Source organism: Diabrotica virgifera, chromosome 5 (assembly GCF_917563875.1).
Source record: "Diabrotica virgifera virgifera chromosome 5, PGI_DIABVI_V3a".
Taxonomy (NCBI): domain Eukaryota; kingdom Metazoa; phylum Arthropoda; class Insecta; order Coleoptera; family Chrysomelidae; genus Diabrotica; species Diabrotica virgifera.
In genome coordinates, this window is record NC_065447.1 from 251,300,955 (window position 1) to 251,318,043 (window position 17,089).

General features: G+C 31.6%; 3 protein-coding genes across 5 annotated transcripts in view; 1 reads left to right on the forward strand and 2 right to left on the reverse strand.

The window, feature by feature from the left end:
• Positions 1 to 6,297, reverse strand: part of LOC114338069 (tetraspanin-31-A) — a 33,774-nt gene extending 27,477 nt beyond the window's left edge. For all 3 annotated transcript variants that reach the window (XM_050651117.1, XM_050651118.1, XM_050651119.1), the window contains exons 1-3: positions 6,181 to 6,297; positions 5,948 to 6,118; positions 1,237 to 1,452 (exon numbers count right to left, since the gene is read on the reverse strand). In XM_050651117.1, the coding sequence (XP_050507074.1) occupies positions 1,237 to 1,452; positions 5,948 to 6,118; positions 6,181 to 6,240 (447 nt within the window). In that variant the 5' untranslated portion in view covers positions 6,241 to 6,297. The remainder of the gene's footprint in view (positions 1 to 1,236; positions 1,453 to 5,947; positions 6,119 to 6,180) is intronic.
• Positions 6,298 to 6,597: 300 nt separating this feature from the next.
• On the forward strand, positions 6,598 to 10,422 carry LOC126884833 (MKI67 FHA domain-interacting nucleolar phosphoprotein-like). Its single transcript, XM_050651100.1, has 3 exons — positions 6,598 to 6,770; positions 6,832 to 7,114; positions 9,665 to 10,422. The coding sequence occupies exons 1-3, from the start codon at positions 6,675 to 6,677 to the stop codon at positions 10,363 to 10,365; spliced, it is 1,080 nt and encodes a 359-aa protein (XP_050507057.1). The 5' UTR covers positions 6,598 to 6,674; the 3' UTR covers positions 10,366 to 10,422.
• A 1,088-nt stretch (positions 10,423 to 11,510) lies between these two features.
• LOC126884838 (homeobox protein Hox-B5a) overlaps positions 11,511 to 17,089 on the reverse strand; it is a 36,562-nt gene continuing 30,983 nt past the window's right edge. The window contains exon 4 of the mRNA XM_050651115.1: positions 11,511 to 11,669. Within this exon, the coding sequence (XP_050507072.1) occupies positions 11,574 to 11,669 (96 nt within the window). The 3' untranslated portion in view covers positions 11,511 to 11,573. The remainder of the gene's footprint in view (positions 11,670 to 17,089) is intronic.

The window sequence follows — 17,089 nt, forward strand, 5'->3', positions numbered from 1 at the left end:
TATGAAACGATATGTTTTACACATTTTAAACAATGGACAGTATGTTAGCCTATGTGGCAACATTGGAACTTCATTCAATATAATTTATTCACTGTTGTAATTCGGTTTGGGTGTAGCAAAGCTAGCGGTATTAAAAGACAATCAGATCCAAAACGACTATGTAATTCCGATATGGATGTATATCCCAAGAAAGCATCCAATATCTTACCGGGGTCTGCCAGGCGTTTGCTGCAACTGGCAACTGGCATGACTCAGTAGGAAAGATCGTTCATTAAGAGATAAATAACTATCAAAGTGGGACTTCTCCAAACCAACCATCTGCCATATTATCAATACGTCCCTGAGAGTATGCTTGAGAACGACAATTCAAGTTAAACTGGAACTGCAGACCAAACAGTGGCACATAATAGAACAAATCTCATATTAGTTAATAAATTCATGAGAGAAACAACACAACTGATGTGGCAATACCTAACAACAATAATCTGCATGTCAAATATAACGAAAAATCGCCAAGTACAGAGAATTGGAAGTACCCAGACAATACCTCTTAGTCTCTCTACTACTGGAGTCATTCCGAAGAACCTTCTAGAAAACATAAAATAGTTGGGTCTGAATGGACATCTCTATAGACGATGTTGAAAGCTTTACCACTTTTAACGTCCAGATATACAGAAGATTTTTGAGTGATACCTACCAGACCCGGTCACCTAGGACTCGATAGCACGGAAAGAGCCCCACCAGAGCTCAGTCCTTTTAATACCGTAAGTATCTGGGATGACTGAATTTTTCCGCTTAACGCCAGTTGCGCGCTTAGTTACTCATTTGGAGTTATTAAATGGCCAAAAACGGATATAGAAAGTCTTCAGCAGAAAACAAGAACACTTCTCACAAAGGCACAAAAATATCATCCACTTAGTGCAGTAGCGAGAACAACATTACCGCAGTATCTAGGAGGAAGATGACTTATGGGCATAGGCGAGCAAGTGGACAAGCATGTGCTAATTTAATAGCCTTTTGAGATTGGGACGTATTGATAACCTTGTTATCAATACGTCCCTGGCAGAATGCTTGAAAACGACAACTACAAGCTATACTGGGACCACACTGTGCTCAGAGCCTTAGAGGGAGCATGAACCGTATGGCTAAATCTGGATAATAATATCTAATATTTTCGGGAAGTCTAGCCCCCCCCCCCTATTAAGAATTTCTAGATCTGCGCCTGTATATCCTTACCTGAATAGCTTTAAAATCTGGTGGTGGATAATCAAGATCCACTTTGTCATCAAATCCACAACAACTGAACACTTTCTGTACATTACTTCTGGTGTTATTATTTACCCTCTTCCAACCTTCCTCTGCTAGCCTGGTTTGTTGTTCATTATTTACACCAAGACATGCACAAGCAACTGAAAACTGGATAAGGAACAACAGAAAGAGGATTACCATGTACTAAAGGTATGTTAAGGAAATGAAATTGCTTGAAATGTTTTTAGTCGAGGAAATGAAACTGAAAAAATTCGCAATTTTTTCGTCCAGCATCGATTTGTACAAAAATTTGCGATTAGGCTCATTTCACCCTCTAGTTCATTTTCTATATTGAGCCGTTGTACGCTTTTGGTTTCTTAAGGGTGAAAACTACCCCTAATTGTAAAAAATTATAAAATAATATTTTAAACTTTAATATTGTCAACATTTGGTTCTTATTAGTTACATAATGATTGTTTTATGCATTAAGACATACTACCATAATATTTCAACCCTTAAAACCACCCTTGTTGGAGCTATATATAAAAAATATACTTATCCTAAAAGAATAATTTCGGCTTGCATTGATTTACATAAAAATTTAGGATTAGGATCATCTAACCCTGTACTTTATATTCTATATCATGCTCAAGGGTGTTGATTATTTTTAGGGGTGTAAACTACCCCTTATTGTCAAAAATTATATAAAAACATTGTAAACTTTAATATGGGTAAAATTTGGTTTTGATTGGTTAAATAATGATTGTTTTATGCTTTAGGATATAATATCATAATATTTCAACCCTTAAAAACCACCCTTAATACCATTACAATTTTTATAAGTAGATAATTTCATAGATCTATATAGAAAAAAAGTAGAATTAAATAATTACAAAAACATTTATTTACACAAAAATACGAATTTAAAAATATGCACAAATACAAATACAAATTGTTTTTTAGTCATCTTCCAGTATACGGTTCTGTGGTATTAGGTATTATACATACATTGAAAAATATTTTTGTAGGATTTTTGAAGACCTATAAAACTGTGTAAATTAAATTCCTTAAGATCCCTTAGTTTTTAATTGGGGTGGGTTTAAAGGGCTCGAATAAGGGGGTGTTTGCTCGTAAATAGAGGATTTAAACAGCTATTTCTCGCCAACTATTTACTGTAATTAAAATCTATGTACAAAGGAATTTTAGTTATTAGAAAATCTAAAATTTAGTAGTTATCATTTTTTTCGTAACTATAGTATTTTCGGAGATATTTTGAAGTAAAAAGTGAAAAATACGAAATTACAAAACATCAATTTTTCTTTAAACTCCAATTTTTTTAAAATTAGGCCTTTTAAATAGGTCAAATTTCTTGGGTGTATTCGTAATATAAATATACAAGGAATTAAATAGGTGAAAACCAATTTTTAATTAGGAGGGTAGTTAGGGGGTTGTTTTCACTGATTTTTTCATAGAGAAAAGCAGGTACCGACCTTTTTTTGATCATAAGTCGCCTAATTTTCAGGCTAGAAACTTTCTATTATTATTTTTTAAGAGGTCTAACTATATACTTGAAAAAAGATTGTTTAAGTTTTCCTCGAAAAATCGATTTTCCTGTTATTTGGCTTTGAATATTAAATATTATGCATTTGACGAAAAAGCTAACTTTTAACATGCCATATCTTGGTTTGTATTGGTCTTAAAGATATTATAGAAAAAGAATTTGATTTGTGTTACTAAAAGATACATTTATGATATACAGTAGAACCCCGCAAATCCGAACTAATTGGGGGGACAGCCTGTTCAGCTTCCGAAAATTTCGGATTATCCGAAAGTTAGCCTTAACTAGTAGTTCAAAGCTTTCATTGTGATTTTGAGTAGTCAAACGTTCTCACAAGAGTGTGGACAATATTTTTGGACTCAGTCGACTACGAGAGAACCAAAGTAAGTTTGTGTTTAACCTTTATAAACACTTTATAAACCTATATATTAAAGTATAATATTTCTTTTTAAGAAATTTTAAATGTCAAAGTCCTAGTAATCCTACATTGTCCAATTTTCTGGCTTTACTCTGTATAATAAACATGTTTTTAAGTTTTTGTCTTGAATTTTTAAATTTTTTTCACTTTCCGTTGGTTTGGATTTACGGGGTTCTACTGTATACAGTTTTTTTTTGATTAAATGCATATTTTTCGAGGTATTCTCAAAAAACCCTCTAAAGAAGTTGATTTTTTCATCGAAAAACTGTTACGTTTGAAATTGAAATTCTTTATTGAAATAGAAATCCTACTAACAATATTTAAATATGAATTGTAACATGAAATGTAACATACAATATACAATACATGCAATATTATACAACACATACAGATTTATTAAAAATTATTATTTTTTTATCTAGGTAAAATATATGTCTTCAGTAATTTTTTAAAAATTTGAACTGTCAGTGCATTCTTAACACTAGGGGGAAGATGGTTAAATTCATTCATACATTTGTAAAACAGGGATGTCATTGTACTATGTTTATTAGTTTTTTGAATATCAAAATCTTCAATATTTCTCATGGTATATGAATGAACTTGACCCCTCAATGTAACATATTCATTAAAATATGCAGGCAGCATTCCTTTTTTTAATTTAAAAATGAAAACCATAGTAAGGTAGTAAAGCCTTTGTTGCACTGAAAACCAACCTAAAGTAGAGTACATCATCTCAATTGGCGTGTAGCGATTGCATCGAAGAATTGTTCTTATACCTCTGTTATACAAAATTTGCAATGATTGAATTGATCTTTTATCACCTAAATATAAAGCACTTGAACAGTAGTCAAAATGGGGCTGAATTATACTTCTAAATACAGTGATCCTTGAAAATAATGATAGATCTTTGCTAATTCTATTAAAGAAAAATAATTTTTTAGACATTTTCTTGCAAATATATTGAAAATGAGGTTTCTGAGAGAGTGTGTTATCCAGTATAAATCCAAGATATTTAATTTCATTGACCCATTTGATGCATTCATTATTAACTTTTAGTTTCAAATTTTCCATACTTATATTATTTAATTTATATCGGCTAGAGACTATCATTGACTTTGTTTTACTCGCATTAAGTTTTAACTTGTTAGCATCCAAAAATATCTCAATTCTTTTTAACAAACACTGCATCCTTCTAACAACCTCCACAATATCATCACCACTGCATACAATTAATGTGTCATCTGCAAAAAGACTAATAAATTCCAGACCCTCAACATAATTTACATCATTGATGAAAATAATAAATAATAATGCTCCAAGTACACTGCCTTGTGGTACACCAAAACAATTAGGTAGTTCTGTTGATTTACTTTGGCCTAACTGCACATAATGAGTTCTTTTTGTGAGATATTCGTTAAACCATTTTATAACACTTTGTTTAAAACCATAGTACCTCAATTTTTTAATTAACAAATCTATGTCTATAGTTTCAAAAGCTCTTCTAAAGTCTAAGAATACAGCTACTACAAATTTATTGTTATCAATAAGTAGTTTCCACTTCGAGATGGTAAGTTGTATTGCTGTTTCACATGAGTGACCCTTTCGAAACCCAGACTGATTGCCGAGAAAAAGATTATTTTTATTAAAGTATTCAATTATTTGGTTGTAAACAGCTTTTTCAAGTACCTTCTCTATACAAGGCAGTGTATTGATGATACGTTCAAGCGCGAATAACTCGAAAAATATTAGTTTTATGAAGAAAATGTAAAAATCATTTTTTTCTCAGAATTACTTTTTACATCGATTTACATGGTTAAATTGTAATAAAAATTCCCACCCCTGAGATGGGGTGGCAACTACCCCCAAGGTTTTAGCGTACAGCGGTATGATATAGAAAATGATCCTTGGACTATTCCCTACCTTCTGTGAAAATTTCAAGTAAATCCATGCTGGACGAAAAAATTTCGAGCCAAAATGCTTCATTTCCACGACTATTTCTTAAATGCTAAACTGTTATGTATTTTGGTACCAATGCTATTTAAGATATTCCTTGGGTTGACAAAGTGTCAGGTAGGAGGTTGTGACATGGCTATCAGTTGGGATTTAAAAAGTTAGTTGTAAAGTTTCACTTTAACACATTCGGTGCCCATCTTGAACAAGCGCTACTTGTCTGATACTGATGACACTCGTGTGTTGTCGGTACCTTCGATGAAACTGTTGTGGTGCGACACTAGTCACTAGTGCATCATTGGTGGACAAACTCAAAATAGGTAACATAGTTTCTAGTGTATCTAGTACACATCACTTTGAAGAGGTAAATAATGACATAATATATGTTTTAAACCATGTACATAATGAAATGCTAAACATTTGTAAAATTACATACAAAGATTGATGTTTCTATATTTTTTGGTAAATCTGAATTATTTAATAAAAAATGCCTAATTCGAATTTAAAACATCTATTCACCTTGTCCTTAGGTTTAAAAAAATTCATAAGGAATCTGATAATTTCACTATAAACAAAGCCTTTGTTTATATGATTTCAATAGATAATTTATCATTATATATTTATCAAACAAATATATACTTTTATCACATGTTAGAAATGTTAAAAACGAACGTTAATTATTAAGATCATTCAACCTTCAAAGGTATTATATCTTAAGAAATATGTGGGTTGATTAAAGATAAACTTTTACTTCCTGTTCATGAAAAGGATACGAAAAACAGCATGACCTGATGATGTTTGACTGCACCAAGCAGCCCTAGGACTGATATTAGCATTAATATTATCCCACATGCTAAAATACCTCCGACAATAGGTAAATCTGTGTCTAAAATAGTGGCTTCTCGTCCATAAACTGCAACCCCTATCAATATACACGCGACGACCTGAAAGAGAGAAAAACAGTTATTTATGAATAAATGAGTGAATGAAAATGTAAGGTTCTTACAATATATAGTACGTTGAGCGCAATAAGGGCATTTTTAGAACAAGTAAAACCTCCGCACATCTTAAAAGCATAAATTTGAGTTTCTCTGACAACTTTGCTCTCAAAACTGACAGATAAATTGCCGATTGACCTTTTGACAGATACACATATGATTTAATATTTGTTATGTTACCATATAAGTATCACAGCCACCGTTGTATCATTCGAAAAATCATTACAAAAATATTTATACATTCCTTTCATACAGAAAGGAAATTAGTTATAAAATTATTATACCTCTGCTATCCTTTTTAAAGTAATTTCAAATTGATTACAAACAAGATTCCACTTTAAATTATTTGTTACCCTTAAATGTACGCCACTAAGTTTACTGTTTGTATAATAAATTGCCTGACGTAAACGTTGAATTTATGTGTGTCAATTGTCAAATATACACACGTGGGCCAAATATAAAATTTTGGTTTGATTTTTCTGTTTTATTTAATTTTAATAAAATGACTAAAACTCGAGCAGCAGAAGTTTTATCTTTGGAAAAATCAAAACAAAAAGAAGTTGTCAAAGAAACAAAACAGTTAAAAAAGAAAATAAAGGTACGTGTTGTATACATAATATATATTCAAATACATTTTCATTAACCTCTGTTTTTAACAGGATGGAACCGTCACAGTTAAAGGTACAAAGAAAGCTCTAATTGCAGCCCAAGAGCAAAAAAGGGGTCTTATATTTATATCCCACTTGCCTCATGGTTTCTATGAAGATGAACTTAAGAAATACTTCACACAATTTGGTAAAGTTACCAATGTTATAGTTTGTAGGTCCGGCAAGACAGGAAACAGCAAAGGGTATGGCTATGTTGAGTTTGTGAACCCAGAAGTAGCCAAGATTGCAGCAGAAACTATGAACAACTACTTAATGTTTAAGAAGAGAATAACAGGTGGGTGCTTTAAATCAAATATTCTGATATCTTAACATGTTCGCTACCAAGTGGCTCACATATGAGCCACATTGATTTTTTCCATAGACCAGTGTCTTACCGAGGATCGCACTGCACATAATGGCAATTTAAATAGCTATGGTCTATGAGGACGAAACTTAAATACTTCCTTGGTAGCGAACATGTTAAGTAAATATCAAAATTATCCCATAATTGCCATGGCCAAAAATAGTAACATTTAGGTATACCATAACAGGTTAAGATTTGGATTTGACCATATTGTTTTGTATAAAAATCTTACTTTGTTTAACTTACTTTTATTTTAAATCAGGGCCGTGTCGTGCTATGATGCGGCGAGGCAATCACATCAGGCGGCATCACAAGGGAGGCGATATAATCAGTAAAATAAAAAAAAATTGTCAGATTGTGTAAAAATGTTATCAGAAACTACAGAAAAAATGAAAAGTTACAGACAATCTGGCTATGACCAAATGAAAATTATTGCTAATGAATATTGCAGAAAACCTTGATATAAGTTCCGAATTTCCAGCCGAAAATGAAATTTGAGCTAGGAGGAAAAAAAACGTTTATTTGATTACTAAAAATCTGTGGACAAGCTCTTAAGGAAGCTAAATTTATTATAAATTATTTCATCTATATTTTCGACATTGCCGTTAATTCTTTGATTGATCGATTTTCGTTTGTAGAAACTCATAATAAAAATTTTAAATTTTTATATGATATTTTTAAATTGAGGGAAATATATTATAAAACACTAGAAAAATATTGTGTGAATCTTCAGTCAATACTTTTAATATAAAAAGAAAAAGAATCTGATACAGAGGCAAATGCTCTTCTAGAAGAATTGATTTATGCCAAATTATTATACCACACTTCATGAAAGCTTTAGAGATTTCGAACTTTTTGTGCCAAAATCACCTAATTTCTTTATACACAAATCACAAATGTATTTGTATCACTAAGAATTTTATTAACACTACATGTCTCGGTAGCTAGTGAAGAAAGAAGTTTTTTAAAATCAAAAATTATTAAAAACTATTTACGAAGACTATCAGATAAGACACAACTAAAAAAAAATTTAGCATTCATTTCATAGAGACTACACCAATCTGATTAAGAGTTTGCCAAAATTAAAGTCGGAAGGGTAATATATTGCAATTTTTGTAAATGTTATTTAATGTAATTTTAAAACATATTTCATTTAAGAGCGTAGGTGCAAAATTTCGGTCCAATGCTTTTTAAATGCATTCATTCTTTTCAAATCCTGAAAAAACTAATAAATATTTTGAAAAATTTAAACGCAGAATGAAAGATTACATTAAAATAAACAAAAGTAAAGGTCCCTTAGAATAAACAAAAAGGTTCTTTTGAATGAGATATTTGAAATTAAAAATCACACTCAATTTTCTTTTCTTTTGCAGCCCTTGAAAAATATTATTGAAATAAACATAGAAGTTTTCAGGAACTTTCGGCCCTCAGTAATAATGTAATGTTTCATTCTACGATTAATTTTTTTAAAAATACTTATTACTTTCTCAAGATTCGAAAAAAAATGAATACATTTAAAAATTATTAGCCTGAAATTTTGCGCCCTTAAAGTAAGTATGTTTTGTTTTTAAAATAAGAGGTTTCGTTCATTTTGTGTAGTTTTGTTTAATAATAATAAAAGTTAAGTTTCAATAATAGTAATTTAAGGGGCGGCATTTCGAAGACTTGCATCATATTTAAAATATGTACCGCAAGGCTCTGTTTTAAATTATTTTGCCTTGTGGGGTCGGTACTCAGCTGGGAGACTACAGATTTTGGACACAATTAGGGTCTCTTTGTAAAGACAATAAGTTTACTTTACTAAGTAACAAGACATTTACTCCACACACACACACACACACACACACACACACACACACACACACACACACACACACACACACACACACACACACACACACACACACACACCCTACCACTACACATTACACTATAATCTGATTGTGAAATCAACTGTACCATGCCAATGGCCTTAGTTGTCGAGGCATTTAAGCTAAATAAAAAGAAAATTATTTTGTTTACAACTACTTTTACATTTTTATAGAAAAAAAGTCACTTTGGTTAATTAGTTATAACTTGATATAAAAAAAAACTTTCGTATAACTTTATTTAACACTTTTATTACACACAAAAGGGTTATTATTAACAAATAAAGTCCTAAATCTTCATTATTAGATTTAAACACTCTAGAAAAATATAATGAGCCTAAGAAGGCCTTCAAATTATCTCAACTATATTTATATTTATAAGTGTAATGAACTATTTTTAAAGATGTTGTTCTGAAGATATTTCCTTGTGGCATTTTTATAATTACGTATTTTTTATGGGAAATAAGCCACAATTTTACTAAAAAATGCATTTATGAATGTTTTATTAAATTTTATTAAACCCGATTTGGGCTTCGAAACGTTAATAAATTCATTTTTTAGTAAAATTGTGGCTTATTTTTAAAGATTTCTACCATGGTTAATTTTGTTTCAGCTAATTTTGTTGCACCTGAAAAGCGACCAAAGGGATTATTTATGGGCAAACCTAACACAATTACTAGGTATTCCTCCAAAGTTAGGAGGCAAAAACAATATCTGGTTAATATAAAGCTGGACCCTAAAACTCAGGCAAAAAGAACCGCTAATAGACTGACAAAAATAAATAAGAAACTGGAATGGCTAAAAAATGCTGGAGTGGAGACTTCATTCACACCTTCAAATCTAGAAGTTAAACAGAAGAAAAGTGTTCCAAGAGTTAGTAATACACACAAAGAACTTGATTTTGATTCAGATATAGAGCTCAAGATACCAGTTAAAAAAGCTAAGAGTGCAGTTACTAGTAGTAAAAATTCACCAAAAGTACTTTCAACTAAAGCTAGTAAATCAAATAAAAAATTAAACAAGTCTGTATCGTCAGAGTCTGAAAAAACTCCATCAATTAAAAAGAAATTAAATAAAGCTAGTAAAACTAATATAGTAGAAGATACATCACCTTCAGATAAGAAGAGTTTGAAAAAGAAGAATAAGTCATCTAAAGGTATCACCAAAAAATCTAAAAAGCCTGAACCAATCAACACACAAACTGTAAAGAGGATTGCAAGAGAACTAATCAAGAAACGTGGAAGCTCATTATTGGGTGTTCCTGTAGAAGTGTCTAATGGTAAGACTATAAAGAAGAAGTTATCAAAAAAATAATTATAGGTAATTAGGATTTTCTGTTTTGCAGTCTTAAAAATATATTTTATAAAAATACCAGTTTTTTTATTTTTTGTTGGAATTTCATCTGAAAAACTATCCATTCAGTACCATTTTTTTTTGTTTAGCAAGTTGATGGACAGTGCGTCAAATGTATAAGCAATTCAGTGTTGTAACACTATATATATTTTGCAAAGTAGAATAGGGAAATTGATGAATTTCTTTTACCGCTTATAGTTTATGGAAACAATGGGTTTTTTAACAATTTTTGTAAACATGTGGACGACAACATTGACATGTTATTTCATACGCATCTGTAGATATAATGTAAAGTTTTTTGTCACAACTGGTTATTTTAAAAATATCATCAATAGATGTTGTGTCACATTACATTTTACATCAATGGAAATTAGACATCTCCAGGCGTTCTGTCCATCAACGTGTCAAGATATGACCAAACCATTAATATCATAATTTGCCATATCTTCTATTTCTTTTCCTCTTATGGATATGACATTGTATGTCCCAATTTTTAATACAGTAGAACCCCGATTATCCGTGCTCCTCGGGACCGGACGTTGGCACGGATAATTGAAAAGCACGGATAATCCGAACATTTATTTCTTATTGTAATAAATATGTACGTATATCCATACATATAGCCCTACCATAAAAAGACAACAAAAAAAATAAATCTTTCATTATCAGTTTCCCTCTCCGCGTATAGAGTTTCCGTCGAGTGATTTACAGTAACGCTATTTTGATAAAACCTCAAAAATGCAATTTAAGTAATAGAAAATCATAGCACGGATAATCCGCAGCCCGGATAATCCGCACACGGATAATCGGCGTTCTACTGTATATCTAGGCTAGCTCTTGCTTGACATATTGTGTGTTTACTTTTAAATTAGATATCGGAGTACACCCAATACATGGCAATTATTTATAATTGCGCTTTCCACAACTGCCATTTATAATACTGCTTTCCACACCTGAGTTGCGCGGATTTATTCAGTTATTCATCGATTCTACAATTCCAATGCAACTCATTCTCATAGGCAATGTTGCCGATTTTAGAGTTTCCTTGAGTCGCCTATCTCTAATCGAAAACTAAATGTATGGTATCAAATTGAAACAACTACAGGTAAATATAAAACATTTAATAATAACTAATACATATATATTTTTCTTTAATCTACTATTACAAATTATGAAACTGATTTCAAATGTTTGGCTTTATTTTGCCTGTCTCCAGATTTATTTCTCTTCCATTTCATCCTTCTGTTTTGAAACCACACTTTAACCTAAAACAAAGTTTGTAGCTATAGTATATACTAAAAGATATAGGAGACGAATTATCTATATAACAGAAATTAAACAGGGTCCTCTTCTATCCCCAATGTCCATCGGATTTCGCAATGGAGTGGGAACTAGGAAGGCTTTATTTTGTTTAAACTTATTAAGGCAACGCCGGCGCCGTTTGAACGTGAATAAAGATGTATATGCCTGCACTTCTCCAAGAAATAACTCACCACCTTAAAAATGGGTCATTTTTGATGTCTCGAATTTTCTAAACCTGTTGTCTGATTTAAGTGATTTTTTTAAATGATGTAGCCTTATTCTTTATCAATATCGCCGTAATAATATTGTTGCCAGACAGGTAAATTGTCATTGTATACCGGGTGTACTAATTAAACTGTGATTTTTTCTGAAAGTTCACGTGACCCTGTGGAATATTCTAGCATTTATAAAATACTGAAATTAAAACCCAACTATAGCCTCATTTACTAACATTCTGTTTTTTTATTCATTCGATTATATTGGATAATAAAAAAGTTAGGTAGGTACTTTAACAACTAGCCTTGTTTTCCGTCAATACAGGGTGTTTTTAAATAAGTGTGGCAAACTTCAAGTGGTAATTCTGCATGAAAAAATAATGGCAGTTTTCTTTATAAACATAACGTCCGCAAATGCTTTTCGTTTTCGAGATAGGGGTGTTGAAAATTTTCTTACAAACTGAGGATTTATGTATTGCAATAAAACCGCTTAGCAAATGAACTTTCTTGGGTTTTAAGTGGTAGTTATTGCGCATTCTTTGATATACAATTAGGAATTAAATATTCACCATTGGCGCGCATACGAGTAATATGAGGCTTATGTGCGCCAATGGTGGACATAAAATTGTTAATTGTATGTCAACAAATGCACAATAACTACCTTTTAAAACCCACCAACTTTCATTTGCATATCTCAACCGGTTTTAGAGCAATAAATAAATCGTCAGTTTGTAAGAAAACTTTCAGCCCCTATTTTGGAAACGAAGCATTTGCAGACATACGTTCATAAAGCAAACTGTTATTATTTTTTCATGCAGAATTACCCCTTAAAGATTGTCATACTTATTTAAAAACGCCCTGTATTGGCGAAAAACAAGACTAGTTGTTAAAGTAACTAACTTTTTTATTATCCAACATAAGTGAATGAATAAAAAAACAGAATGTTAATAAAACCCAGATAGCACATGACATCCCGAGGACGTCCGTTTCAGGTCCCAATTAAGTCCGAATGTACGGGGACCTCAATCGGACGTTCCCAGGAATTACAAATTAATACGTCCCCAGGAAGTACGATTACGGACGTCCCCAGGACGTCTGTTTCAGGTCCCGCTAAGTCAGAATGTAATGGGACCTTAATCGGACGTCCACAGGAAGTACGATTACGGACGTCCCTAGGAATTACGAATCCAGACCAGTTCAGGAATGTATCTAATAACCTTCAGTTATTTGGCATTTGCAGTGTTGCCATACTTTAATTGTTTGATTCTTGTATAATTCCAATCAATGGTATAATATACAAGAATAGTAAGATTAATATATAAAGATAGATTTATAATCTAAACAAAATGTATACAGTTTATCTTCATTTATCAGTTGATCTTCCTTTTTATAACAGTGTTGGTTAACTTTGAATATAATCTACTGAATAATTTAAATTTCAATTAATGTCTTAATAGTAATCATTAATAAAAAGAATTTAAATTATCTTTTGATTTAAAAACATTTATACAGTTGATCTTTATTTATCTTTTTTTGTAACAATTTTAATGAACTTTGATTTAAAATGCCTCTTTTGAGTTTTTTCTATCCAGTATTTACACTGATAATGTACTATTTACTTTTTCAAACTTTATTTTTTTGGTGCTTCAAAATTATTGAAGCAGCTATTTTTAAATGTAACTTTATGTGACGTGGTTATGTTTGTGAAAAAATTGAGGATACGGCAACGGTGTCATATTATGTCAAGCTAGAACCCTGCGCCTGGCCAATCATAGGATAGGGATTAGATTAACCGTTATAGAAGGAAATGTTAGGCCGATGCCACATTATGCGTTTTGAACGGATGCGGTGAAAACGCATCCGTTTCCAACGCAACCGGACCAACCTGTCACACTATGCGTTTAGTCTGGTGCAGGTAGTAAGCGCGTACCGATGACTCAAAACGCATCCGCTTCCAACGCAACCGGACCGATCTGTCACACTATGCGTTTTCACCGGATGCGTCGGAAACGCATCCGGTCAAAACGCATAATGTGGCATCGGCCTTAGGTTCTATGTTCTATTCATTCTACAAAAGATTAACTTTCTAATGCAAACAGAGGAACAATTTGTACAGCTAGATACATTACTTCAGCAAAAACCGGATTTAATCATGGCATAAGTGTTTTTATATAAGGTAGGAACTTAGGTATATTCTTTTATCTACGATTGTAGGTAAAAGAATTATCAAAATTTGGAGGAGAAGGAACATAAAAAGACGTCTTATTGTTTGTTAAAGTTTAATTAAAAATTGTTTGATATATAGGTAATAGGTATGTGTTTTTTCATTTTAAATGCAGATTTCATCTTTAAAAATTATGAGTAAATTTATATAAAATAATTTTAGACTTTTTCAACATAGTTTAATAGTAATTAAACGCCATGTTTAAAATTTCTGAAAACATTTTACATAATGCCCTAAAAAGGTTTGGTCGGAGGTTCCAAGGAGGTTTTGGACGACCGTCCCAAGGAGGTTTTAGTCGGACGTCCCCAGGAGAGTTCGGTCGGACGTCCTGGGCACGGATGATTTTGTAACATCGGACGTTCTCGGTACGTACCGAGGATTTCCCAGGACCTGAAACGTACGTCCTCAGGAGGTACGAATGTCCTAGTGGTACATCCCGGGTACGTCCCAGGGATGTAATTGTGCTGTTTAAGAGGCTATAGTTGGGTTTTAATTTCAGTATTTTGTAAATGCTAGATGCTAGAATATTCCACAGGGTAACGCGAATTTTGAGAAATAATCACAGTTTGATTGGTACACCCGGTATCAATGACAATTTACCTGTCTAACATCAATATTATTACAGCGATATTGTTAAAGAATAAGGCTATAACAGGTTAAAAAAATCACTTAAATCCGACAACAGGTTTAGGAAATTCGAGACATTAAAAATTACCAATTTTTAAAATGTGGTGGGTTAATTATTTCTTGGAGAAGTGTAGATTATGAAAAGGCGTTTGACAGAGTATGGCACGACCAACTTATAACAATTTTGTGGCTTTACAGAAGAACCATGAGCAGAGTCACGAATGAAGACGTCTTGCGAAGACTTTCAAGAGAACTAAGCCTTAGTAACGAAATAAAGATGCGAAAAGTGAATATACAGAACATTCTTGTTTTTATGTATTTGGGAACATAATTCAAGGAAAACAAGACATAACCAACGAAAGTTTAGTTGCAACCAGTGTTGCCAATCGCATTTCTCTAGATTATCCGATCATCGCTCGAAAAATATCCGATTTGTCACTAAAAGGTACGCTAGGTCAAAAATTATTCTGTTATAAAATCAATGTTGCCAATGTTATTCTTTTAGTCCCCTTAACAACCATCAAATAACAAAATCCGTTGTTCGTACGCCAATCAGTTGATTGTAATCAGTTATCATTATGATAATTAACATAATTGATTGATTAATTAATTATTAATTATCAATTAACTAACAATTATTAACATAATTGATTAATTAATCTCATAATTGTAATCAATTATGTTTTCAGCAACCCAATCAAAGTTGACACTTACAGTAATTAAATATTTATTGATAATGATCAGTTGATTCCATTTCTGATTAGCGTTCGAACAACCGGCCCTTCAATCAACTGGATTCTCTATTTCACAGTTTAAAAATTTTCGTTTATAGATGAAAATCTCGTATCCTAGCTGATTATTACCTAATTCATGTATGTAAATACTATTTACTTACTATTATTATATTATTCGTATTTTATATTATCGTAAGTGTTAAATTCTAAATAAATAAATAAATCTAAATATTTCCTTATTTGGATCGTTATATTAATTTATTATAATTATTTAAGTAAAAATAACACTTTTAAATATTATTTTATTAAAACGTAATAACTACCTAAAACTAGGTATTGGAAAAATAAATAATAAATAAATCAATACAAAATAAACTACAGCTACATTAATAGCATAGGCGCAAAATTTCTGGTCAATGCTTTTAAAATGCATTATTTTTTCGAGTCCTGAGAAAGCTAATAAATATTATTTAAAAATTTAAACGCAGAATGAAAGATTTACATTATTACCGAGGGCCGAAAGTCCCTGAAGACTTCTATAATTTTTATTCTAATATGTTACAGGGGTAAAAGGAAAAGAGAATATTAAGTGTGATTTTTAATTTCAAATATCTCATTCAAAAGAAACATTTTTGTTTATTTTAAGGGACTTTCAGCCCTCGGTAATAATGTAATCTTTCGTTCTACGTTCAAATTTTTCAAAATATTTATTAGTTTTCTCAGGATTCGAAAAAAATGAATACGTTTAAAGATTATTGGTCCGAAATTTTGCGCCTACGCTCTTTTAACAACTATAGATTTATTACAACTAAAACAATAGAAATGTATTTGACAGTCTTGTAGTTATTAAGGTATCAAAGGTATTATTCATAATACCCGTGGTGCGTTCAACGTTAATGCCCGACTAAATAATTTTTATAGGCAAAAAATTTAAAGGATTTTTGAGTTAATTAGTAGATATCTAGATATTACTAGTTTCAAATAAGTAGATTTTTCTACAACCACTATTCCAAATGTATTTTTCTGCACAATTTTATGTTAACAAACTTAATATTTTCTCACAGAATAACTGACAGTAGTGTGCAGAAAAGTGACGTTTCTGTGCCGGAAAGTTCTTTTCTGCATAGTACCATTACATTCCCCAAAAAAATCATAAATATAATTAAGTAAGTATAACATGTTTTGATGAAATGGTTTTGTTTAAGATATTAGATTTGATAGAACTTTACAAACAAGAACTAGATTTAACTACATCTCATGTCCGAGAAATCTGGAAATGTTTACTTAAACACTGCACTATACCTCGTCCAATTTACTTACCGTTGCACCTCATCCGCGCCATAGCCTGTGACACGATACCAACACGAAATATTTAGGCGGTGGGTGTGTTCTTTTTTAGAATCACAATGATTCTAAAGGGGAACACACCTACCGCCTAGATATTTCGTGTTGGTATCGTGTCACAGGCTATGACGCGGATGACGTGCAACGGTAAGTAAATTGGACGAGGTATACATAAAATGAAATTAAAACTAAATCGTGCGTGAATTAGCTTTCCTAAGTTTAAAGACTAAAAACTAAAA

What these genes read in the sequence shown, in the direction of transcription:
- LOC126884833 (XM_050651100.1), top strand. Translation starts at nt 6,675, where the DNA reads ATGACTAAAACTCGAGCAGCAGAAGTTTTATCTTTGGAAAAATCAAAA. An exon ending in AGTTAAAAAAGAAAATAAAG is followed by an intron (nt 6,771 to 6,831) that starts GTACGTGTTGTA and finishes TGTTTTTAACAG; the next exon opens with GATGGAACCGTCACAGTTAA. An exon ending in GTTTAAGAAGAGAATAACAG is followed by an intron (nt 7,115 to 9,664) that starts GTGGGTGCTTTA and finishes ATTTTGTTTCAG; the next exon opens with CTAATTTTGTTGCACCTGAA.